This window comes from Simochromis diagramma, unplaced genomic scaffold (genome assembly GCF_900408965.1).
Source record: "Simochromis diagramma unplaced genomic scaffold, fSimDia1.1 OVJJ01000621.1, whole genome shotgun sequence".
In the NCBI taxonomy this organism is placed as follows: Eukaryota; Metazoa; Chordata; class Actinopteri; order Cichliformes; family Cichlidae; genus Simochromis; species Simochromis diagramma.
Window position 1 is genome coordinate 71139 of NW_024387452.1, and position 24652 is coordinate 95790.

The following is a 24652-nucleotide window of genomic DNA, read 5'->3' on the forward strand; positions in this document are numbered from 1 at the left end:
CACTTCTGCTCTCTTCCCCTCCTATCCTCTTCTCCCAAATGTCCAACCGTGGGAGGAATTCTTATCCCTTAAACCCAATAAGAAGTCAATTATATCTTTAATATATAAACAACTTATGGATTTAAATGTCCATTCCGTTGCTAAAATTAGGGGGGCTTGGGAGCAGGAGTTAGGAATAATTTTTTCGGATCAGCAATGGGAGAAAGCAGTATCCAATGTCCGTTATAGTACGTCCTGTGCCAGGTTACAACTCATCCAGTTCAAGGTGTTGTACAGGGTTTACTATTCGAAGTCTCGTCTGTCTGAGATTTACCCACAAGTGATGGATCAGTGTGAGAGATGTCATGCCACCCCATGTGACCTAGGCCATATGTTCTTTCTATGCCCAAGACTCCATGGCTTCTGGAGTCAGTATTCAGTTATTCTTTCCAAAGCTCTTGGGACCCAAATCTGCATGGACCCTTTTCTAGCTGTTTTTGGGCTTCCAGTCAACACTGGTCTAACCGACCCTACACACTTCAAAATATTAGCCTTTACATCACTTTTGGCTAGACGCTGCATCTTACTCCTTTGGAAATCTTCAAAGCCACCTTCAGTTTCTCTTTGGTTTAGAGATGTGATGTCATCTCTTAAATTGCAAAAGATAGGCCTTGTGGCGAAGGGCAAATACAGAGAATTTTATTCTATCTGGGGCCCCTTCGTGGACTATTGCAAGTCATTAAACGCTCTACCAGCTGATTAATATCATATCTCTCCCCCCCCCCCCCCCCCCCCCCCCCTTTTTTTTTTTTTTTTTCTTTCCTTTTGGGGTTTGTTTGTTTTGGGTTTCTTATTAGGTTTTGTTTTGTTTGTTTACTTAAGCGTGTGTGTGGGTGTGCCTGTGTGTGTGTTATTGTGTCTGTTCATGTAAGAAAAACTAAAAAATGTGTGATGGGAACAGATTGTGTTGTCATTGTAAACTACTGTACACTTGTCTCTCAATAAAAATATAAAAAAAATAAAAATAAAAAATAAATATAAATATAAATAGGGCAAGAAGATAAAAAATGAATAAGAATAAAATCAATAAATATTAGGTAAAACCTAAATTAATAAATAGAATAACAGGATAGAATAAATAAGCATAAAATAAATAAACGTTAGGTGAAAGCTAAATTAAAAAGGTGGGTCTTGAGCCTGTTCTTACAAACATGTACGTTCTCTGCGGCCCTGAGCTCCTCCGGCAGGCTGTTCCACAGACGAGGACCATACCACTGAAAAGCTGCCTCTCCGTGAGTATGTGTCCTGACTTTGGGAACAGTCAAAAGGCCAGTGCCAGAGGACCTCAAGGTCCGCGAGGGTTCATATGGTAAAGGCAGATCTGAGAGATAAGCCCAAGACCATTAAGACATTTAAAAACCAATAAAAGAACTTTAAAATCGATCCTGAAACACACGGGGAGACAATGCAGCGATTCTAAAACCGGTGTAATGTGGGCCCGCCCTCTGGTCTTCGTCAGCACACGAGCTGCAGTTTTGTAAAAGTTGTAAGGGTGATATATTCTTTTTGGGGAGACCAGAGAGCAGGGCGTTACAGTAATCAATGCGACTGGTAATAAAAGCATGCATCAACATCTCCGTGTTGGCCCGAGAGAGAATAGGGCGGACTCTGGCTATATTTTTTAAATGATAAAATCCCATTTTGGTTACATGTTTAATATGTGGGATAAAACCAAGCTCAGAGATAAAAATAACACCCAGGTTTTTCACTTGTAGTGAAGGACATAGTGAAAATGCCTGTAATTTAGACAAGAGTTTCTCTCTCTGAGCCTCAGGACCGATGATTAAAACTTCAGTTTTGTCCTGGTTAAGCTGTAAAAAGTTTTCTGCCATCCAAGATCTTATATCTAAAATACAGTTAAAAAGGGCATCCATTGGTCTGGTGTCATCGGGGGACACGGAGATGGTGTTGGTACAGCCTCTATCTTAACCAAATCCCACAGTTTTTCCATTAACATTGAAAATTCTCCCACCCTTCCCTCCCCTCAGGTTAAGAGTTTGGGTGTCATACTTGATAATACTCTTTCATTCCAGTCTCACATTAATTACATAACCCGGTCTGCTTCCCCTCCATTTACGTAATATTCACCGACTCCGTCCCTTCCTTACTCCCCATGCTGCTGCCATCCTTGTCCATAGTCTTATTACGTCCCGTATTGATTACTGTAATTCCCTCCTATTTGGTCTCCCTAAAAGGTCCCTTCATAAACTCCAACTTCTTCAAAGTTCTGCAGCTCGGGTCATAACTTGCACTCCGTTAAGTGCTCATATTACCCCAGTTCTTCAGCAGCTTCACTGGTCGCCCATAGAAGCCAGGATAAATTTTAAAATCTTACTTCTTACATACAAGTGTCTCCATAAATCTGCTCCTTCATATTTGTGTGAGCTGCTCCATATCACCACTGTTTCCCGCCCTCTCAGATCATCATCTGCTATTCATCTTACTGTTCCGTCCTCACACCTTATTACTGTGGGGAGCAGAGCTTTCAGTCGCTCTGCTCCTCGGCTCTGGAGCTCTCTTCCTCCTGCACTAAGAAATATTGACTCCCTCTCCGTATTTAAGACACAGCTCAAAACACATCTGTTTAAACTGGCTTATTCGCTTTAATGCTGATTTTATCTGCTGTCACGCTCTGTTTTGTAATTTTAACTTATTTGATGTATTTTATGACTACTGTTCCTTTTATTAATTGTGTTTTTTGTAAGGTGACCTTGGGTTTCTGAAAGGCGCCCTCAAATAAAATGTATTATTATTATTATTATTATTACTGAGGCCTGTGGGGCACTATCAGCCACTTAGACAACAGACACATTTCAGTGTTTTAACATATGAATATTAAATATTTAAGGGCTACTTGTTTAAATAATGGAGGTGAACGATACATCATAATTTTACATGATAATATCACAGATGATAGACTCAATGAATAGATTTTAGGTAGATGCTTGTGCTTTCTTAAAGTCTGATATGTTGAACTGAACTGAGTGTGTCAGCTGTTCAAAGCCTCTCCCAGTCAGTGCTGCTGTCCATGCCTGTCTTACTGCACATGGTGTTATTAGCACAAACACTTTAAAGGTGAACATTTAGGACTTACTGCAAATGTTACTATGTCAAAGTTACTGTGACTCAAACAGAGGAAATTTAGATGTTTTTATTTCCACACCTCATTTATTAAAAAGTATTTAATAGCATATAACACCCAAAATATGCTTCGGTTCACATTTAACTCCAGAAAATCATCAATCAAAACATGGATATTACCTGACCACAGATTCGTGGTGACGTCACTGCTCTTTTAACTGTTTGGTGTCTTTGTTTGCTGGTTGTAGAAATGGTTTATATGAGCTTTGAGCTGAGAGTCAGAGGTTTCTGTGGACACTGCTCATGTCGGCACTTATATTTCTGACCTTTTCTTATAACCGATTAAACATGATCTCCTCCCTTTTGCCCCCATTTTTGGTGGTGTAGGTACAAATGATCAGGCATGACATTCTCATAATAAATAAGATACTGCAAATAATTATTTCTGCATTTGTGCGATTGAAGTGAATTGAAAATGTGTATGAAATGATACTGTTTTAAAGATTTGGCCTAAATAATTTTGGAGTGAATGAGTCTGAACATGATGACCTAACTAGTGATACCCTGACACACACACACACACACACACACACACACACACACACACACACACACACACACACACACACAGTATACTTCAAGAACAGTTTCCCGTCTAAAAATCTGTTTTCTGCATTATTCGCTTGTTTGTTACACATAAGACCTCCGTTGTTTACAGCGCTGTCAGCCGCTGATTTTTCCCTTTAAATACTTCCGAAAAGAAAACCTAATTTCTGCCGTTCAATAGGCTACTAAAATAATTTAAACTTTTTAACATTATGCAAAATTGCAAAACGCTTAGGTGTGTCTCTAATAAAACCTCTGTAATTTGCTCTGCTTCAATTCAGCAGCATCAGGTAATGTTCATTTGTTGATTAATGGTTTTCTTTCGGTTTTGATCTACTGCTGAATATTTTTATAAAATCGTTTTTCTGTTTTAGCCTCAGCTATGTTGACACAAAGGCATCTGGTGTGATGCTTACACATTAGATAAAGTCTCGAAAGTGTCAGCTTTCTTTTTATAGTTATAAAAATATGCAAATGTACTGATCTATGATCTGAATTATACTATTGACTGACTGTCTGAGGCTAACAGTTACACCAAAACTCTGTCCTGATAGTTTCCACTTTCTCTTTTGTATCACACATACTGAGACAATATTCGGGTTAAATAACCATGAAAACAATTCATTTATTCAGTTTAGAGGTTTACACATCATTATAATCACAGAGCCCGCTTCACTTGAATTGTCCACTTGATGGCGCAGTAGAGCAAATGAATCATCACAACGCTTCGAACCATGAGTCGACCAATTGGGTGGAAAGCTTCAGTTCATCATGAGGCTTCATCTCACCATCACTACAAAGAAGCCAAAACCCCTGCGTGACGACCCACTGCACCCTGCCTTCCTTTTGGCTCATGTGTGTCTTGTTTGCAGGTAATGGAGAGGCGGAGTTCCCGTTTACAATCAGTGACACTGGCAACACCTGGGCCAGTGTGCCAGGACTCTATATGAAAAGCCTTTAGGGCATAGTTTTAGTTGGCTCTGAGACACCAGGTTTGACTTTGGCCGTGTTAGGTTTGGTTTACTTTTGGCACTACTACATGCATCATCTTCCACTCATCCATTCCTTCACACACTACTAATGGTACTGATTCCACACGCCACTGTTTGTTTTTGACAGTAGGGTTTCTTTTCTGTTTTATTTGTTTTAAAAGAATAAAGCAGCTTGGAATACATTCCTAACCATGTCTGGGCTTTTCTTTGTCATGACCATATGGCCCGGTTCGTGACACCCTGTTTTTCAGGCAGAGGAGAAAAAGAGGGGCTCGGTGTAAGATAAAGAAGCATTTTTTTTAACTGTGAATCGTGCAAAGCTACTCTAGTAGAGTCCAAGAATAAGAATATCATGTTGAAAATGAACACGAGGATGATCAAAATGCATTTCCTCCAACAAATACATACTATAGAGAGCGGAGCTGCTTCATCATTTAAAAAACAAAACAAAGAAAACAACGTCTTTGGCTGAGCACAAACACAAGCGCTCAGGAAACAGATTAACCAACAACAGACAACAGCCAAGATTTGTTTCAACAACTCAGAGTAAAGAGTAATTAGCTAACACTGTAACTGTTGGCCAGTAAAAACCCACATTTGCTAACTTTCACATTCAGCAGCTCATTAAGATACTTCAAATAAATCTAATTAAGACATTTAAATGTTGGTTGTATTTTCCTTCCCGATACATGTGAAAGGTTAAGACTTACATCTCCAAATGTAGTGGAACTGATTTGAACCAGAGGACTCAGCCACACTGTTACTATGTACTGCATAAACATGTTGTTTTTTGGTTTTTTGGGTTTTTTTTGCCTGTCCCGTTTGGTTCTTTTGCCATCAGAATTATTGTCTAAAGGCGAGGAAAGATGCCCAACGGATTTACTTTATCAAATTGACCATCCCAGCCTTGCCGCAATGGTCTATTTGATTCACCTTTTATTGTTTATTTTATTTATTTATTTATTTTCACTTGCTAGATACGGGACAGACTTGAATGAGGAAAAGAAAAGGGAGAAAGGAAGAGGGGGAAAAAACAGCGGAGAAGAGGGACGGGGATAAAGGGCAAAAAAACAAAAACCAACTGAATAAGCAGACAAAAAAAAAATACATATATCAATCACCTGGATCACCTGTTGAGAAAGAGAAAAGAAAACAAGCAGAAGAAAACGAGAGCAATACAATAAACAACATCACGATGATATATGGGAATATAACAGTAAATACTAAATATTAAACATTATTGTGCAGCACGTAAGATCGACAGCGCACAGTGTGCTTTGAGGTAGGAGCCAAAAAGGGTGTAGTTTGTGTGTGTGTGAGCACCCGTGTGTACACCTGTGAGCATGAATGCACTTGTTTTTAAAAGGTTCCTTCATGTAATGATCTGCTAGAGGGTGTGGGGGGGCCACAGCCCCGTCCTCCAGGGCATGAAGCAGGTATGGAGGAGATCAAAACTCCAGACATCCAGAGGCCCCCAGAACACAAGAGACCAAGGAAGACCAACAGAGGGGCAGCTGCGCCACTGTCCCAGAAAGAGCTGAGGAGAGTCCCAGATGAGGGCTCACTCAGCAGCCGCGGAGCAGAAGCCAGGGGGGGTTGTGAGCTCCGCCGGCAGCCAGCTCGGCCAGAGTGACCGAGCCCCAGGCCGAGAGGCCGAGGGCACCCCACCCCCGAAGTGGCCCGAGCAAGCTCCAGGCTCCAGGTCCCAACAAGCAGCCACCAAGGAGTGAGCCGGTGTGTACCTGGGCGCCCATCCCCAGACACAAAGAACCACCAATGCACCGATGTCTGAGGGCGTCTGCCACTGGCAGGGGGAGTGGTGGGGGGAGATAGGCCTCCATACCTTAGAGGGCCTGAGATGTCCCCAGAGAGGTGGCGTCTGATACCCAACCTGACATATAGACACAGACATACAGGCACACACAGATACAAACATCCATTCCACCCTCATGCTCTCATATGCACTTACTCCACACTCAACCAACGTGGAGACAGACATAGAGAGACACTGTACACACAATCACACTCCCCAAGCGTACTCTACGAACCGGGTCTAGGTACCCTTGCCCCTGGAGGGGGAAACTCACCCAGATCCAGGTGGTGTTACCCTTTTCCCTGCGGTGGGGAGAAGCAGACCGCCCCGACTCCGCAGAAGCAGGGAGGCCCCACATTCCAGACCCCAATCGGACGGCCAACCCCCCGCTCCAGCAGGTCGTAGAGAACGGGGGTGTGAGAAGACTCCAAACCTCCCTCCGCCCGCTGATATGTAGTGTTGATGCATGTGTGTTCTAAGGTGCATTTAAAACCCAGGAGGGCATGGAGCTACCTGCCAGAGAGCAGCAGGTAAGCGCATAGCCCCTCCTGATAGCCCTCAGTGTCTACGTGTATTTAAAATTGAGAGGTGGGCAACGACGCCAGGGGTGAGGTTGTACATCCTGATGGTCTTTTGAAGTCCGTGTAGCGTGCCCACCCCCAAGGTCCTATATGTATGTGTTATGAGAGTGTGAGTAATGTGAATGTCTAAGTTGTGAGATAAAATTGAGGTACAGGCAGCCAGAAGGGGACAGAGGGGGGGATGCCTCCCCTGCACCCTGGTGACACACCCTTACCCCAAGGCCCTGCATGTGTGGATGATTGTGGTGGAGCGGGAAGAGGGAGGCAGCTGGAGATGGGGAGGGAAGGAAGGGAGGGGCAAGTGACCCCTCCCTGGGGCCAGCTCCCCCGCTGCATAAGCATGTTTACCGATGAAGGTAAACCAGATGCTGTCCTGACTGTGTGATTAAATTCTGTGCTGAAAGCATCAAATCATTTTAATGATTAACTTGCTATGAGAGGTTTTTACTCCAAGTCTGACTTTTTCTGGGCTCATAAACCTTTTTCAGGGTCAAATTCAAGCACTTTGTAAGCACGTTCAATGTCCAAGTTCAAACTTTTCCAGCACATTACCAAAAAAAGGATGCATATTTCACTTCATCACCTCAGTAAGACCATGTCAAAGGCCAAATTAATAAGTCTTCTCATCAGATATTGATGCTTCTTTCTTATGTGACACAAAAAATAGGAGGAGACCGATCTTGGCTTCTGTTGTTTTTTAAGTTCATTCAAAACTAACTGTAAGACGCTTAACTACATTGCAGTCTGTGTTGTTGAAGTCCTAAATTATCACCTCTAAAGTGTTTGTGCTAATAACATCATGTACAGTAAGACAGGCACAGAGAACAGCACTGACTGGGAGAGGCTTTGAACAGATGACATACTCAGTTCAATTCAACACTTTAGACTTTAAGAATATAATCCACCCACTGTTATCATCTTCAATGCCCTGTACCAACACAGAGCAGAGCAGCTATCTGAACGCTACAGAGGTCGATTATCTTGTTAATAATTTTACCTCCTCACTATGTACGACTCTGGATACTGTAGCTCCTGTGAAAACTAAGGCCTCAAGTCAGAAGTACCTGACTCCGTGGTATAATTCTCAAACACGTAGCCCAAAGCAGATGACTCGTAATCTGGAGAGGAAATGGCGTGTCACAAATCTAGAGGATCATCATTTAGCCTGGAGAAATAGTTTGTTGCTTTATAAGAAAGCCCTCCGCAAAGCCAGAACATCTTACTATTCATCACTGATTGGAGAAAATAAGAACAACCCCAGGTTTCTCTTCAGCGCTGTAGCCAGGCTGACAAACAGTCAGAGCTCTTTTGAGTCAACCATCCCTTTAACGTTAACTAGTAATGACTTCATGAACTTCTTCACAAATAACATTTTTATCATTAGAGAAAAATTACCAATAATCATCCCACAGATGTAATATTATCTAGAGCTACTCTTAGTACCATTGATGTTAAGTTAGACTCTTTTTCTCCAATTGATCTTTCTGAGTTAACTTCAATAATTACTTCCTCCAAACCATCAACGTGTCTTTTAGACCCCATTCCTACAAAACTGCTCAAAGAAGTCCTGCCATTAATTAATTTTTCGATCTTAAATATGATCAACCTATCTCTAATAATTGGCTATGTACCACAGGCCTTCAAGCTGGCTGTAGTTAAACCTTTACTCAAAAAGCATCTCTAGACCCAGCAGTCTTAGCTAATTATAGGCCAATCTCCAACCTTCCTTTATATCAAACATCCTTGAAAGAGTAGTTGTCAAACAGCTAACAGATCATCTGCAGAGGAATGGCTTATTTGAAGAGTTTCAGTCAGGTTTCAGAGCTCATCACAGCACAGAAACAGCTTTAGTGAAGGTTACAAATGATCTTCTTATGGCCTCTGACAGTGGACTCAACTCTGTGCTTGTCCTGCTAGACCTCAGTGCAGCGTTCGATACTGTCGACCATAATATCCTATTAGAGCGATTAGATCATGCTGTAGGTATTACAGGTACTGCGCTGCAGTGGTTTGTATCATATCTATCTAATAGACTCCAGTTTGTGCATGTAAATGGAGAGTCCTCTTCACACACTGAGGTTAATTATGGAGTTCCACAGGGTTCAGTGCTGGGACCAATTCTGTTTACATTATACATGCTTCCCTTAGGCAGCATCATTAGAAGACATAGCATACATTTTCACTGCTATGCAGATGACACCCAGCTCTATCTGTCCATGAAGTTGATTTGTTCACATTTTCACATCTTAATTTTTAAGTGAAATGTGCATTTTGAGTTTATACACTATGTATTAGGGCTGGGCGATGTGGCCTAAAATCCATATCGCAGTATAATTTGAAGCACGTGCATAACGATATATATCACGATATATTCTTTTCTTCTGTATAACGTATTTTCTACACTATAAGGCACACTTAAAATCCTTTAATTTTCTCAAAAATCAAGAGTGTGCTTTTTGTATAAATTCTGGTTGTGCTTACTGACCTCGAACCGATTCTGGTGTGCAGAAATCTGTTAGAAAATGTTTTGATGGATTGTCAGAGCATTACGGCTGCTGTGGTGAGGAGCTTCACGGAGTAATCTGGGTCCAAAACTCTGTTCCCTTCAGGTCCCAAAGTCAAACGAACACTCAGAGTTAAAAACGGTCTAATTCTTTCATCTTTAATAAAATCATCAGCGTTGCTGCTTTACCAGGTGTAACAATTAAGTTTAACATCCAGGCATCCATGAAAACAGAAGTTGTTAAATTTAATGGAGTTACAAGTTAACAGGAAGTTAGCTCGCTAGTTTCCACCTAAACATTTCATACCATGTTCTGACTGAGAGATTTTTGAAACTAATTCAAACGTACAGCTCTGCTACCACTACCAACATAAATGAAGACAGAAAACTAAACAGCAGTGGTGTTTGAGGGGTTACTGAAGTTGGACTACCTGGTATATAATGCATATAATGTCGTATATAATGTTGTGCTACGTGATTGTGCATAACAAAGAGCTCACAATTGTGCAGTCAAAATGTAAACTAAAAGACGCTGAGCATAACAACATAGACAGATGTCACAGCTGCTCTGTTCCTAACTTCTGGGAATTCTCTGGAGTGGTTGGATGAAAAATCAGTTTCCCGTTGCTCAAGTTTTTATTGAATGTATTTTGTTAAATAAAGCAAAAAAAAAGTTAAATAAAGAATTGGTTTAACAACAAAGATTTTGAGCCATGATGTCATTTCCTGTATTTCAGAGTAAAGACTGAAGTGACAAATGGAAACATGTTTACAGTCATGGAATAAACACTGATGGGTCGTCTGCAGGAAGAACTATTGCTGACCTGACAGACTCGACCTTGTTTACAAAGAAAGAAAGGAACTGATTACATGTGTCAGCAGAGGCTTTCAGGGTTGTTTAGAGTAGAGCTGATAGTCTTAAAGAACACGGGGATTATGACAATTTAACACAATGATCTGAGAAAAATATCTGTTTCTCTCACTTTCACTGTATTCTGATCAAATTTCCAACATTCTTTTAACATTTCAAAAGAAACCTGCAATTTGTCTTTCTTCCACTTCCACTCTGCTCTCCTACACTGACGCCTGACTGCTCGGGTGGATTCATTTAACCAGGGCTGTGGAACACGTTTTGGGCGCCTGGTTTTTAATGGGTTCACAGTGTTCAGTGTGCTTCGACTTCTGCAATCAGGCAGAAGGTTCCACACCATCGGGGCCAAAACAGAGACTGGAGGAGCTTCTCTCCTCAGGCCATACGAGTCCTAAATCAGAACATGCCCCCACTCCCCTCATAGCATCAATAAGTGACTGAAACAGGACCTTATATCAATCTGTTCACACTTCTCTGGTCACTCAGTTGAATTACTCTGTTTATATTACTCTGGTCACTTGTTTACTTGCACTGCTCTGTCAATACGTTGCTGTGCTAATATGGCACAAGACACGTTAACACTCCATTTGCACAATGTACATTTTCAGATTTTTGATTTAAAATTTCCAGACTTTCAAAATTTATTTACTTATTGTATATAATGTCTTTTTTTGTACAGTCAAAGGAGCAGTTCACTGTTTTTTTTGTAATTTAATGACTATGCATGTGACAAATAAAAAATTTCGAGTCTTGAATGTTATGCTCTCTCTTTCTACGCGCTGCCAGTACTCTTGCTCCAGCATTTTGGATCAGCTGAAGGCTTTTGAGGGAGTTTTTATGACATCTGAAAATAGCAAATTGCAGTTGCCCAGGACTTGCATGAACAGTTCAACAGCAAAGCCCCAAATACCAAACAGGCTCATCAGGGATTTGAACCCAGGACCGTTTACACCCAAAGTGAAAAGGGAAAAGCTTCCTTAGGCATTTTCCAGGTCACAGCAGAGGTGTGCTTGCAGGCCGAGGAGGAGTGAGGTGCTGAGGCTGCTCCTGCTGCTCTCCAGCGAAGCCCAGGTGGCTGCTCTCAAAGCTGCCTACAGCAAAGAGGAGCAGCTTCAATTACATGTTTCTTAGATTGTCACAAATAAGCTTTCGTCTAATTTTCAGATGATCACTTTTAATTTTAAATTAAGAACCAAATTAGGTGGGTTATTTAGAGCTTCCAATGAGGTGCATGTGTTTAGATCATGGCGGACAAAAAAAGAGTACCTGAAGAAAAACCCTGCAACATGAAGCATGCACCCACTGCAATCAACACAGTGGCATGAGCATATAGTCATACAGATGAGCATGACAGCGTCAAGCTTTATAACCACAAACCTTACACCACAAATTAAGTCAAATTTTGACCCTAAAATCTGAATTTTGCAGTTAAAATCATCACATAATTTTCATCTATAATATTTTATTTCACTTGGTACATAAGTTACATGTGTGCATAATGCACTGAAAGAGATTCCTTTGTGGTACTGAAGTACTAATGTTTACTGATGTTTATTTTTGTGTATCAGTAAAACTGATGTGCGTTTTTCCACATGCATATTCTTATTAATGTTGTGTGAGAGAGTTACACATTTATAATATATGATACATAACTGTGTATTGTAGTAGTTCTGTGTACAAGTTTGAATTGAATTCTCTTATTTAGTCTAAAATAAAACTCTGTGTTATCTTGTTAACATGAATAACAAATAATTACCTTAGAAAAACTTTTTGGAGAATTCAAATGGTAAACAATAAGAACAAGGCCAACGACATCCTTCATATCAGCTCTGTTAGCTGTCCCTGTATGAGGGACTATGGGAACATGTGTGCAGCTGCAGAGATTCTTTCAAATGGAGCCTAAACAACATGTGGCAGCTGAGAGGCTCTATAGACAACACGTGGGCTCGTCCAGGATTTGAACCCGGGACCTCTCACAGCCAAAGTGAGAATCTGATGCCACACAAATTATTTGTGCCGCTCCAAAAATAATTTCTGTCCACTTGAGATGAAGGAGAACAACAGCCTGATACCTGCAGGCCTGACAGCAACAGATGTATCACTGCTGTAACACCTGTAACATTCAGCAGTCGTCTCATTGTTCCGACACACACAACAAACGTATTGACTACACTACACACTAACTACACAAGATTCGTGCTAAACGTGGCAAATCTCTCACATCTCAAACACGCCGTCACTCCTAAAACTTCCCCCTCCCTAAACAACTGTTGCAATATCATTTTTACCTATGAAGCGCCTTGAGGCGACTTTTGTTGTGATTTGGCGCTATACAAATAAAATTGACTTGAATTGAATTTTTTGATTGGTTGACATGGTACATCTTTCGACCAATAGGAAAGGGTTTTTGGGGTTTTTGTTATTTTTGCTCACAGGCTTTCGAGCGTTTTCCTTATAAAACGCCGTTTTTACCGTTTCTTCCCGCAGTAAATATAAACAACGATAGTATTCAGGAAGAAAACCAAACATTACAAATATTTTTATCATAACTCTGGTTTTACGTGGCCGATCAACACAATTTAAAAACTGGTAGAAAGTCCACACATTTTCCGTCAGTTGTTCCGTCTGTCCTGCTCACATCTCCAATGGTTGTACACGTTGTCATTAACGTGGCTTCACTCCTCATCAGCCGCTTTGCTCGCTAAAACACCGGCACATAAGGACGCTGTCATAGCCTGTCAACGACGTTGATTAGCTGCGTATATACGAATGTGAATCGCATTACTGGCTGGACTATGGGATAAGGTGGCATCGTTCTGATCCCATACAGGAGCAGCCAGTCACTGACTAACACTGCAAAACAGGATTGTTAAAGTTTTAATTTTAATTTCAATTCAGGCTGGATTTTTTTGTGCGCAACACAGATGTACTGTGAGCAGAGACCGTGCCTGCAGTGCGCAATTGCTCACACCTGCAGCTTAGAGGGAACATTAGTCAGGCGTCAGTGTAGGAGAGCAGAGTGGAAGTGGAAGAAAGACAAATTGCAGGTTTCTTTTGAAATGTTAAAAGAATGTTGGAAATTTGATCAGAATACAGTGAAAATGAGAGAAACAGATATTTTTCTCAGATCATTGTGTGAAATTGTCATAATCCCCGTGTTCTCTTTAAGACTATCAGCTCTATTCTAAACAACCCTGAAAGCCTCTGCTGACACATGTAATCAGTTCCTTTCTTTCTTTGTAAACAAGGAAGATGCTGCTGGGTCAGTTCTTTCTCAGCAGTCTGCTCCAGAATCCCCTCCTGTCCTCGGCTTGCTTTTCTTTTGCCTTCAGCTCTTTTAAGGTTTTGTTGAGCTGCTCCTCGGCATCTTTAAATGTTTCTTTCAGCTGCTGTTTGGCCAGTTTCACTTTGTGTTTGAGGAGCTCTTTAGCTTCCTTTTTGTGCTTTTGTATTTCTTTAAGTTCATCTTTGCAGCCTTTCTTGGTCACCGTCGTTTCTTTCTTCAATACCTTCAACTCAATTTTCTCTTCTGCAAGTTCCTCTTGCACTTTCATCAGTTCCTTCTTCATGTTTTGAGTGTAACTCTTTGTATCTTCCATTTCTTTCTTTGCTTCCTGTATTTTAATTTTCTCTTCCTCCAACACTTTTTGAGCTTCCAACAATTCTTTCTTCATATTTTCAATCTCATTTTCTGCCTCGTCTTTACATTCTTTCTCCTCTTCAAGTTGTTGCTTCACATGCAGTAATTCCTTCCTTAGTGTTTCAGCTTCAGCCATTACATTTGCAGCTTCTTGTGTTGCCAACTGCACTTTCCTTTTTTCCTCTTCAAAAGCTTCCTGCACCTCCTGTAATTCCTGCATCACATTTCCTGCCTCCTTCTTTGCAGTTTGATATTTATTTTTGGCTTCTTGTGCTGTGCTTTTCTCTTCCTCCAATGCTTTTTGAGCTTCCAACAGTTCTTTCTTCATGTTTTCATTCTGGTTTTCTGCCTGTTGTTTTCTCATCTTCTCTCCTTTAAGTTTGAGACCCACATCCAGTAATTCCTGCAATACTACTTCAGTTTCAAACTTTGAATTTTTAGCTTCTCCTCTTGATTTTTCTGCCTCTTCTTTTAATTTGACATTTTCAGCCTGTATCATTTGAAATTTAAAATGAATCAGCTGTACTGTATTGTGAGGTGAAGCACTCGCCGATCCTCTTCTCGATCTCCCTTGATTCATTTTGGCCTTTTAAACAAAGGAACCAACGTTTTGTAGAGGAGTGAAGTGAAGTTTTCGATGTTTCTTCGTCAGCTGTCGTTTGTCCTGCACAGAGATGCTGCTGTAGATGTGTCTCTAGCTGTGTCTGGATACAATGAAACATGCTGTAACTAAGTGCTTGTGTTGCACAGTTCTACTGAACATTCCATTTCATGCATGCTCCGCCCACATGGTCAGGAATGTCAGGTGCTGCATCTCCAAATGCTGCTCCCGTTGCCTAGCAATAACAGCTGTTTACTTTTTGGGGTCTGGTTCATTGTTTAATAAAGAAAACATGTCCAAGTATTGGGTGCTGAGGCTCAGCGCATATTCTAGCCTGCTGTGTGGGTGGGCAGCTAGAAATCACTGGTGGGCAACATGAGTGAGGAGAAAACTGGAGCAGCCAAGCAGGGAGCTGCAGGTTGCTGGTTTGAGTCTCTGTTCAGATGCTGGTGTCTCCTCTCTCTGAGATGTCTGCAAACAGTCCCAGATAAAACAATAAGGATAATAAACAAACACGTGACTAAAATAACAATTATGACTCTGATGTGTTTCATGTGTAGCAGGATGGCCTCTATACAGCAGTCGCTGCAAGCATCCACATCGCCACACTTACTATTCTTTAAGCAGGCGTGCTGGGCTCCTCCTAAGGAAAGTTTGAAACTTCATTTCCTTCATGCTGGTGAACTTTTTACCAAATATTTTCATCAAAGCTTCTCCATCACTGACAGGGATTGTTTGGATCTTCACACTCATCTCCACCAGCCCTAAAAAATGAGTCTCACTTTGCTCATATAATGCCAGGAGTGTCTCCATATTCCACAAAAGTCTATGCAAACATGTAACAGTATCCCATATTCATAGAAATATTATTGATATTATAACAAAAGCTGTCACCAACACAATTGTCCCAAGTGCTTTTTTTAAACAGGATTTTCAACCAGAGGATTTCCCTATAGCTTTTTTTTTTAAATATTTTGTAGACAACAACAGAATCATTTCAGAAAAACTCAAAATGACTGGTGTCAATATTATTTGCCCCACAAAAAAGGTCGAATATAAAACAATTTTGCAAATATTGCACAGTTGGAAAAAAAAGCACTACAGCTCAGTTGTTCCCGCCCTCCTTTGTCCTCCTGTTTCCCCTCCCTCTCCCCTCCAACAAGGAGTTTGATGGTGTTACGGATTCAAATATTGGGGATGGATACAAGAGGAAAAACCACAATAACAACACTGGTCCGGCCGGGTTGAGTCAAACGATGATTTAATGATCACACGCGTGGGAGATGGACACCGTATGCAGACAGCATCAGATCTCAAAATGGTGGAGCATTGATCAAACTCTTATAGCCTCTAGTGGCCCCCACCTAATCATAAAAGCCTAAACATTCACATCCTTTCTCTCACACAGCGCCTAAGCTACGACCAAATAGTAATAACAACAACAACGCCACAATAAATAGCAGTAATACTTGGAAAATCAAAGTGGTAGAAAACTACTATGAACTAAAGACACCAACTAGTGTAGAAAGAGTGCTACCACAATATCAACGAAAATATAAACTTCTGTTTTTCCACCTTTTTAAGAAGGTTTATCTGTTTATCTGCTCCTGCTGAGATGTGGCAGAAAACCTCTCCAGTATGTTCTGTTCTCTTCTAATCAGACAAATAAGGCGATGACTTTCTGCGAACAGTATTTCTTATAACTCAGCAGTATAATGCATCATAAAACAATATCATTCATTCACAATAAATCAGCAGTCTAATGTAATGCAAAGCAGTTTAACAAATGCAATAGTTATCACCTTCTTCTAATTCAGGAGAATAATGCAAACTAAAACTACATAATAATTCACAATCTTCAATTAGGGTCTAACATGGGATAAAATAATATTATAATCCCACACTGGCAAACTTCTCCCGATGTTTCCACTGAAGGGGTTGGAAGTTAAAAAGCGCTGAAGGTTAGGTTTGGAGTAAACCATGGATGTGTGCACGTGTTTGTGTGCAGCTTGTAGTGCAAACGTGCGTGCAGAATTCATGCAGACATGTGTAACTGGTCGTTTTGAGGTAGAAAAGAGTGATGCGCGGTCAAGCTGGTAGTTGAATGTGTCAGTCAGAGTAGAAGAGCATTGTGTAAAAATGCAAGTAATAACAGAAAAGTGCAAGTCATTAATCGCATCACCCTGAAAAACCTGAGTAAGGAGTGCAGCTCCTGATGAAAGGAGGAGCACTGAAAACCAGGAAATGGTGTTTCTGGAACAGTCTGATGACTGAAGCTGGATGTTTGAAGTCTCAGTGAACTGCTTGTCTTTTCCCTCTCCCCACAGCTCCTCCCTCAGCGATGTATATGGCTATATGTTATGAACAATGTGCTGATGTCCATATCAGGTAACAAACAGCGTGACACAAACGGAGAACATTGTGTCCACTCGATAATATGCTGCTCTAAAAAGGCTCCATCCTGCAGGGAAGTCGGCCCAGCTTTACTCGCACAGCCTGCCAGCTCTGTTTGAACAGAAAGGACATCTGCACAAGAAACACAGCAGCCTGTCGCTCAGCACCAACCGCCTCACTGAGTGGATCAGTCTCAGGTACGACACGCCATCACAGATACAGGGAAACAGGAGCTGTAGGTGCAGCAGTATTAATAATGTCATGTATGATGCTACCACCTGATTTTGAGGAAGGAGGATACTGTAAACCCAATTTTGTCTGCTTGTTCTGACCTGGATATTCTCTGTTGGCCACAGAAAGTTTGCCATATCTGTAAAGATTCCTGACACTAAAGGTTGTAGGAGGTGCAGTGTAGGTAAGCAATGCAGAGTTACTCTGGTCAGTCTGTTTGTTCACGGAGAACAACTGCAGACACTTAGTCCTGCTCTCTCTGTTTCAGCAAGAAACCCATACACAGATAGCACATTTCTGTGCGGGGCTGTCCCATCTGGCCTGGTTTTACTCTTGTGGTATGAGCCTCTTCAGAAGTTCATGCATCTAAAGGTTTGTACAGATATGTCGAACTTGCCACCTGAATAAATGTCTTCCTTTCTAACTCTAACCCGATTTCCACAATGCAAACCAGCCATTAGACCTGAATTACATAAAAGTAGACAGACAGCATATCAGAATCTGAAGCATGCATTGTTTTTTTAATAACATATGCATACTTTTTATTCAAGCCCAACAAGATTTTAGAGACTTAATTAAAAGAAACGTTGTATGAACGCCGTCTAAAAACACCAACAGCACCTTCTCTGGGTCCAAGCTCGTGTAACTGAATGGTTACCATGTGTTTTCTGTGCTACAGGAACAGTGTTATCAGCACACAGTTCAACACCAGCATGCACCATTAGATCACATAGCAGACTAATTGACAGGTTTTTTGTGAATGTCTCGCACATTTCATGAAGATAATGTATGTACTGTGAGAACAGAGCTCTGTGTTAAGCCTGTCTGCAGTCCTAACACAGTGCTGCTTGGAGAAACACGCCTGTGTCACAACATTATGGAAAAGTGGCATCAGTCCAAAGACGTGCAGTTAGGGGACAGGTTCATTGGAAACGCTAAATTGCCCATAGGTGTGAATGTGTGCGAATGGTTGTCTGTGTCTATGTGTTAGCCCTGCCACAGACTGGGACCTGTCCAGGGTGCATCCAGTGTACCAGTACTGTACCAGTGTGTAGCATTAAAGTCAAACTACAGTGGTTGTAGTATCAGTAGAGTGGTGTTAGTACTAGAGGTGGGAGGAGTAGAAGCAGGTGGAGGCACTGGCTTTAGGTTAGTACTGCCTTTCTCTGGCTCTCCTTTACAACTCATCTCCTTCTCATTTGCTGACAATGTGCAGAGACATCATCCTTCAGAGCACACCGACTGATGACCCGTCAGCACTGAGCAGCCTGTACATCCTGACAGGACACGAAAGCAGCTACTGAGAGAGGACACGGGGCTTCTCTTTCGACGGTGTTACCAAAGAAAAGCACAGCCTGTCTGTAACTGTGGGGTGGAAACGATGCTCTGTTTCACTGAGGCTGTGCCAGGAAACGGTTCAATGCTGGGAATGACAAATGTTAGGAAGATATCCTGCTGACTGTCCAGCCTTCACCTGTACACAAGACACCTGTCAAGGTCCTCGCTGGGGTTATAGTTGATAAAGCTTTCTAGCTTTTCTTGTCTATTCAGCTTACCGGCTTAAATCAGACCTTTCTGTTAAAGCTAATGCAGACTCCACTGATCCGCCCGCTCAGTGTGGATGGGAGAATAACCTGAACATGGCCTCTGGGACATCATCATACTGATGTTATGAAGCGCTCAGTCAGGTTTTCTTCTTGATCAGACTGAGGGTGTAGAATATATATATACTGGAAGTGCTGGGTATACAAGTCTGGCCTAAGTCTTCGGTCAGAAAGACTGCAGCAGTCCAGGAGTTTAGTTCACTGTCTTTAATGAAGCTTCACAGAAGAACTGGTTACAGCAGGGCTTGCCAGGATAAATCCAACTGTGATACAGCCAGATATGCACTTATAATTGTGGCAGGTGCGGTATCGGTGACTATAAGCATGGTTGTCTGGAAACAGAAACAGGTAATACTATAATTAGCAGGGTCAAAGATAACTAAACAACAATCAGAACACATCATCTACTCAGACGCAGCAATATTTTACAATGTACACAAGGGGTCGCCGTAAGACCAGAAGTTGGCTAAATAGCACATATCTTCCCAGTTGCTAGTACTAAGGCAAGCATGTGGCAAGCTAACAACAGCTAAACTAAACAATAAACAACAGAAAAATCCTTTAACCGCGGGATATAGTCATTGGGGGAGATTCTGGCCACTGGTATTAACTTAGTGCTAATTAATTAAATAATTAAATAAACCTACTAACGTGGTAGCAGTGTACTGAGGCCTAACTTTAGCTTAAACATATGTAACATAGTTAAATAGAGTTGAAGTAAAATCCCGATAAATGGGACATTGGCGCCACCTACTGTCGAAAAAGTCACCCTGCAATATTCACAAAGGGCAAGGGATTCTGGGTAATCCTCAGAATAATGGAGGATTCCTGCGAGGTAAGGAATGCGCAAATGTCGTGGGGAGGAAAAATCATATCGCAGGCTGTTAAAGTAATACAGTCTGACCCGATTATTTTTGTTGTTTATACATCATTTGTTGCGGGTCATTTCTCCAGTCTTTATGTTGAACTGAGTGCACGTTTATGTGAGATCTATTTATTGGGAGGAGAGGAAACAAAATGGGAGCATAGTTAGCTAACTCTGTTGTTGCTTTCCCGTTTAGATTTTGTGCTGATTGCCCACGACATTAAAAAGAGAGCATTCTAACCATTGCCTTTTTGTTGTGAATGCAGGTATGTGACTGTGCCACACTGTTTAGAGAATTTACATTGTTTCATGTACAGCTTTAAAATATATTTCTATATTCCTTTCATTTGGGAAATTTAACATGCAATGTTAATGGTGTTGAAGTTTTTCTATTTTGGTTGTATAAATTTACCACTATACGATCACAGTGCAAGGGGATTCTGGGTAATCCTCAGAATAATGGAGGATTCCTGCGAGATTTTGTGCTGATTGCCCACGACATTAAAAAGAGAGCATTCTAACCATTGCCTTTTTGTTGTGAATGCAGACCAGAGAAGACACTACACAGAGGTCACACATACATACACAAACAACTATAACCATTATCCTACCAGTTAACCTGTCAAAGGTAATAACACTTACAGTCTCATTAACGCACACGGAATCACACAAACTGCGATACAACTGCCATGCTCTGCTGCTGCTTTTCGTCTCTCACTCTCCCTCTGCGTGATGCGCACATGATCACTGATGCGCTCATTTGGGTGCGCTTGGTTCTTGCCTCTAGACATCCTGAGGCCGAGTCAGCAGGGAATTTGCACAGAGGGGGCAGGCTGAGTGTGTTTTGGTGCCTCAACATTCAGTCATATTCTGTAAAGCCATTTTCTGTCTGCATGCTGCACATAAACTCTTTGGACCAGAGTGCTGTGACACCTACACCTTACACCTGCAGGAGCTGCTCGGCCATAGAAAGCTGCTCTGTGAAGTGCACGGCTTTTTTGCCAGTGTTGATTTTATGGGTTTAATGTAATAACTAATTTTTCACATCATCGTCTGAGTCGTAATCCCAACGAGGAAACCTGGAATGTAAAACTTGATGGACGCTCCAGCTGAAGAGTGAAGTGTCAGACTTTTAATGGATCTTTCAAGCATTAGCGTACTTACAATGGCAGAAACAGTGCCACGTCTAAAGCATAGGAGCCATCTTCATCTCATTCTTCCCATTTCATGCAAGTTTTTTCTCATCCTCAGATGGACAGAATTTGGTTTGCTGACTTCATTCAGTCACACCATACTAGAGCATAAAAAGTGGAAATAAACTGGTCAGTAAGAAAGTGTGATGCTTGAAAGTGTAGCGTAAGGACAGCAGCAGCACTGCATTTACAGCTGATATGATGACTTCAGCATCTTTAAAGAACTGTGAAGGAATTATCAGTGCTAACACAACCTTAAGCACGTGATGTGACCGTATACACTGCTTACACTTTCAGTATCCTTACTTAAAGAGAACATCTCAGAAAAAAGTACAGTTAGCAAGAAGCTTTGAGAACAAGGCAGTGTTATTGTATGCTAACCACCGTGGTGGTGTAGCTTGTCCTGATAAAAAGTGAATGTGGTCACATTATACTTGTTAACTAAAATGAAAAAATAAAATAATTCCACTACATGGGTAAAGATATTTATGATATTTATGGAAAGGATACTATAAAAGTAACACTGGCCTTTCCATGAGAGAAACTTGAAGTACAGTATGCATGTTGAGATTAATGTTTTTTAATATGTTTTTGCTACTATGTGAAGATGTGATGTTATTAACAACACAGAATAGACAGAAATAAAGATTTTCATATCTCTTGGAGTTTTATGAAGAGTTTGTTGGGTTGTTCTTCTTTGAATGTGTGGATCGATGCTTCTGCGATTTATATCTTAATCCTTCAATTTGTAAAAAACATTTTGAATTCCGTTTGAGAAGATAAATGAAGGTTCTTGCGTTCAAGCGGAGGCTCTAGCAGACTGAGAAAGTAACTGCATAACTGTGTTATTCCTGCACCCATAGCAGCAAGTAAGTGAAGGCAGTGATGAGCGCTGATGAGTTCTCAGATCACTCAGTCAGTCTCTGAACGTCACCTTTATTGTGATCGCGCACTTTAAGCTTTCATGCCTGTATTTTTGCACAATTGTGATAATACTGTATTGAAAGAAATCTGTGCACAGACGAACATGGGGTGGCTTTGCTCAGGTAGTAGAGGAAGGTGCTTCAATCCCCGTCTGCATGCCAAATATCCCTGGGCAAGATACCAACGCAGAGTTGCTCTCCGAATGTGTGTGAACATTACACAGAAAGTGCTTACAGAGAAAAGTGCTTGCGTACACCTGAATGAGGCAAGTTCTTTAAAGTGCTTTGAGTACTATATAAGAACCAGTCCATTTACATCGCCAAAGCACTCAATAGTCTCTTTACAAAGTTCTCTGTAGTTTGTTTCTCCAGCACCATATTTGACCGCGGTCAAGTGAGCCTCACTTAGGACGACACAGTCAAGCCAGCCGCACCTAAAATGTTGTTGCACTATTCTTATGCACATTACGGTACGGGTGCCGACTGGCTTAGAAACGCAGTCTTTTGTGTCCTGACCAGAGATGGGCAGTAACACGTTACTTGTAATCCGATTACTTTTTTCAAGTAACGAGTAAAGTAAGGGATTACTATTGCAAAAACTGTAATTAGATTACCGTTACTTTCCCGTAGGAACGCTGCGTTACTGCGTTACTAAAACCGTGATTTTTTGCGAGAATGTCTCATGACAGTGACGTAAGCAAGTGCGACGTTCGTGACAACAGCTGTGTGCAGATCAACAATGGATAATATATCGAGTGCGGGAGAGAGTATGAGCGTGCAGCGTTTAAAGCGTGGAAGTACTGACCTTACTTTGAGTTTGATTCCATAAAGTGACAAAAACATTAGCGTCCGTTGTGCGTGAGAAGAAAACTTCTTTTTACAGCGAAAAAAAACCCCTAAACTTCCAAGCAAGCACCGAGTGCGCTACGACGTAATGGGAAACTCACAGAGAAACTCGCGGATTCTTCCACTGACCGCTGTGGCTCACCTGCACCAGGGTAAACCTCCGCCTACCCTGCTCCTGCTTTACAGGTGAAAATAGAGCAAAAGGACCGCTGAGTCTTTGACTTTATTTATTTTCTGCTGTGTTTTACTTGCATCTATTTGAAAGACTGAGTGTAAACACAAAAAATATTTTATTTTATGTGCTGGAATGTGCAGAAAATAGGTTTAAATATTAAACTAATTTCTTCCAGTCAGAGAATGTTGCATATAATTAAATTTTTGCTTGATGCATAAAGTTAAAAGATTAAAACTAATAAAACAAATTTTAAAAAGGGATCTTTTCAATTTGATTACATTTTGTATGATGGATTATGCAGAAAAAGTAGAATTGGGCTGAAAGATCTATCACTTTATCACCTATTCAGGTTGTAAATCATGTTTTTAAAAAGTAACTAAGTAACTAAGTAATTAATTACTTTTGAAAATAAGTAATCAGTAAAGTAACGGGATTACTTTTTGGGGGAAGTAATCAGTAATTAGTTAGTGTAAATCATCCCCAGCCCACAATAGCAGCTGAATTTACTACGATTTCAGATCTTTTTACACGTCAATAGAAACCACCGAGTGTGTAAAACAGGCTAACAACAGAATGACGTAAACCACACTGCGCAACTGTGCAGCTCTCAGTTTTATCTATTGTTTCTCTGTGTGGCCAGCAGGGGGAGTGTTTTGCTAGTTTTTTTTTTTTTTTAAATATAATGAAAACATTTTTCATGAAGTTGCAAATTGTTATCTGTTTTTATGACATTTTCACTTTGATTACAACAACATCAACATTAGAAAATGAAATACATTATAGTAGGTGATCATTAATCACTATTATGGCACTAAAAGGGCCCCAAAAATCAAACTTTGCTTAGGGCACCACGGAGGGCCAACCTTTTTACACTTCAACGATTGTACACACAAATACAATCATCCATCCTTCTATCTATTTATTTATTTGTGTCCACTTATATAATTCAGCACACAGGGAAGCTGGATCCCAGTTGTTTTTCACAGAGGCCAAGCAGTGGAGGGAGCTGCCGACCTCCCAGCATACATGTAAAAGCTTTATTTACACTGACTCTGGTCATCTTTATCTATCATAAAAATTTGCTTCACGGTCTGAAACACGTAAGTGTGGCAAATATGCAAAATGCTTAGAATCAGGATGGGGTAAATCGTTCCACTGCACTTTGTTAGGCGACTGAATAAAAACACAAAGTCGCAGTCTGGCATGAAGGTCTTAATGTTCCAGACAGAACACATCAGGGTGTACACCTCACCCCTGGCGCCGTTGCCCACCTCTCAATTTAAATACACGAGACATTAGGGCTAGCAGAGGGGCTCTGCGCTTACTGTGCTGCTGAGTAACTGCATAGAGAGCATAGGGTGGGAATGGATGTTTTTATCTGTGTGGCCTGTTGTCTGTGTCATATGTCAGGTCGGGTATCAGACGCCACCTTCTGGGACATCTCAGCCCTCCAAAGTATGGAGGCCTATCTCCCCCCACCACTCCTGCCAGTGGCAGACCCTTCAGACATCGGTGCATTTGGTTCTTTGTGCCGGGGATGGGCGTCCAGGTACGGCTTGTCGGGGCCTGGAGCCTGGGGCCGCTCGGGCTCCTTCGGGGGTGGGGTGCCTTTGGCCTCTCAGCCTGGGGCTCGGTCACTCTGGCACAGCTGGCTGCCGGCGGAGCTCACGGCCAGGGGGGGGGGGGGGGGGGGG

The 24652-nt window shown here is 41.4% G+C and overlaps 1 protein-coding gene and 1 long non-coding RNA gene across 2 annotated transcripts in view; both read left to right on the plus strand.

The window, feature by feature from the left end:
* The first annotated feature begins 10205 nt into the window (after positions 1-10205).
* LOC120722836 overlaps positions 10206-24652 on the plus strand; it is a 15128-nt gene continuing 681 nt past the window's right edge. Inside the window, exons 1-2 of the long non-coding RNA XR_005693611.1 lie at positions 10206-10215; positions 16925-16930. This is a non-coding gene — a long non-coding RNA (uncharacterized LOC120722836). The remainder of the gene's footprint in view (positions 10216-16924; positions 16931-24652) is intronic.
* On the plus strand, positions 17059-17865 carry LOC120722831 (mitogen-activated protein kinase kinase kinase kinase 2-like). Its single transcript, XM_040013977.1, has 4 exons — positions 17059-17115; positions 17195-17318; positions 17478-17536; positions 17621-17865. The coding sequence occupies exons 1-4, from the start codon at positions 17088-17090 to the stop codon at positions 17758-17760; spliced, it is 351 nt and encodes a 116-aa protein (XP_039869911.1). The 5' UTR covers positions 17059-17087; the 3' UTR covers positions 17761-17865.

Excerpts from the sequence above, each read along its gene's own strand:
- LOC120722831 (XM_040013977.1), top strand. The coding sequence starts at position 17,088 with ATGAACAATGTGCTGATGTCCATATCAG. Across the intron at positions 17,319-17,477 it reads ACTGAGTGGATCAGTCTCAG|AAAGTTTGCCATATCTGTAA; the intron begins GTACGACACGCC and ends TGTTGGCCACAG. Across the intron at positions 17,537-17,620 it reads TTGTAGGAGGTGCAGTGTAG|CAAGAAACCCATACACAGAT; the intron begins GTAAGCAATGCA and ends TCTCTGTTTCAG.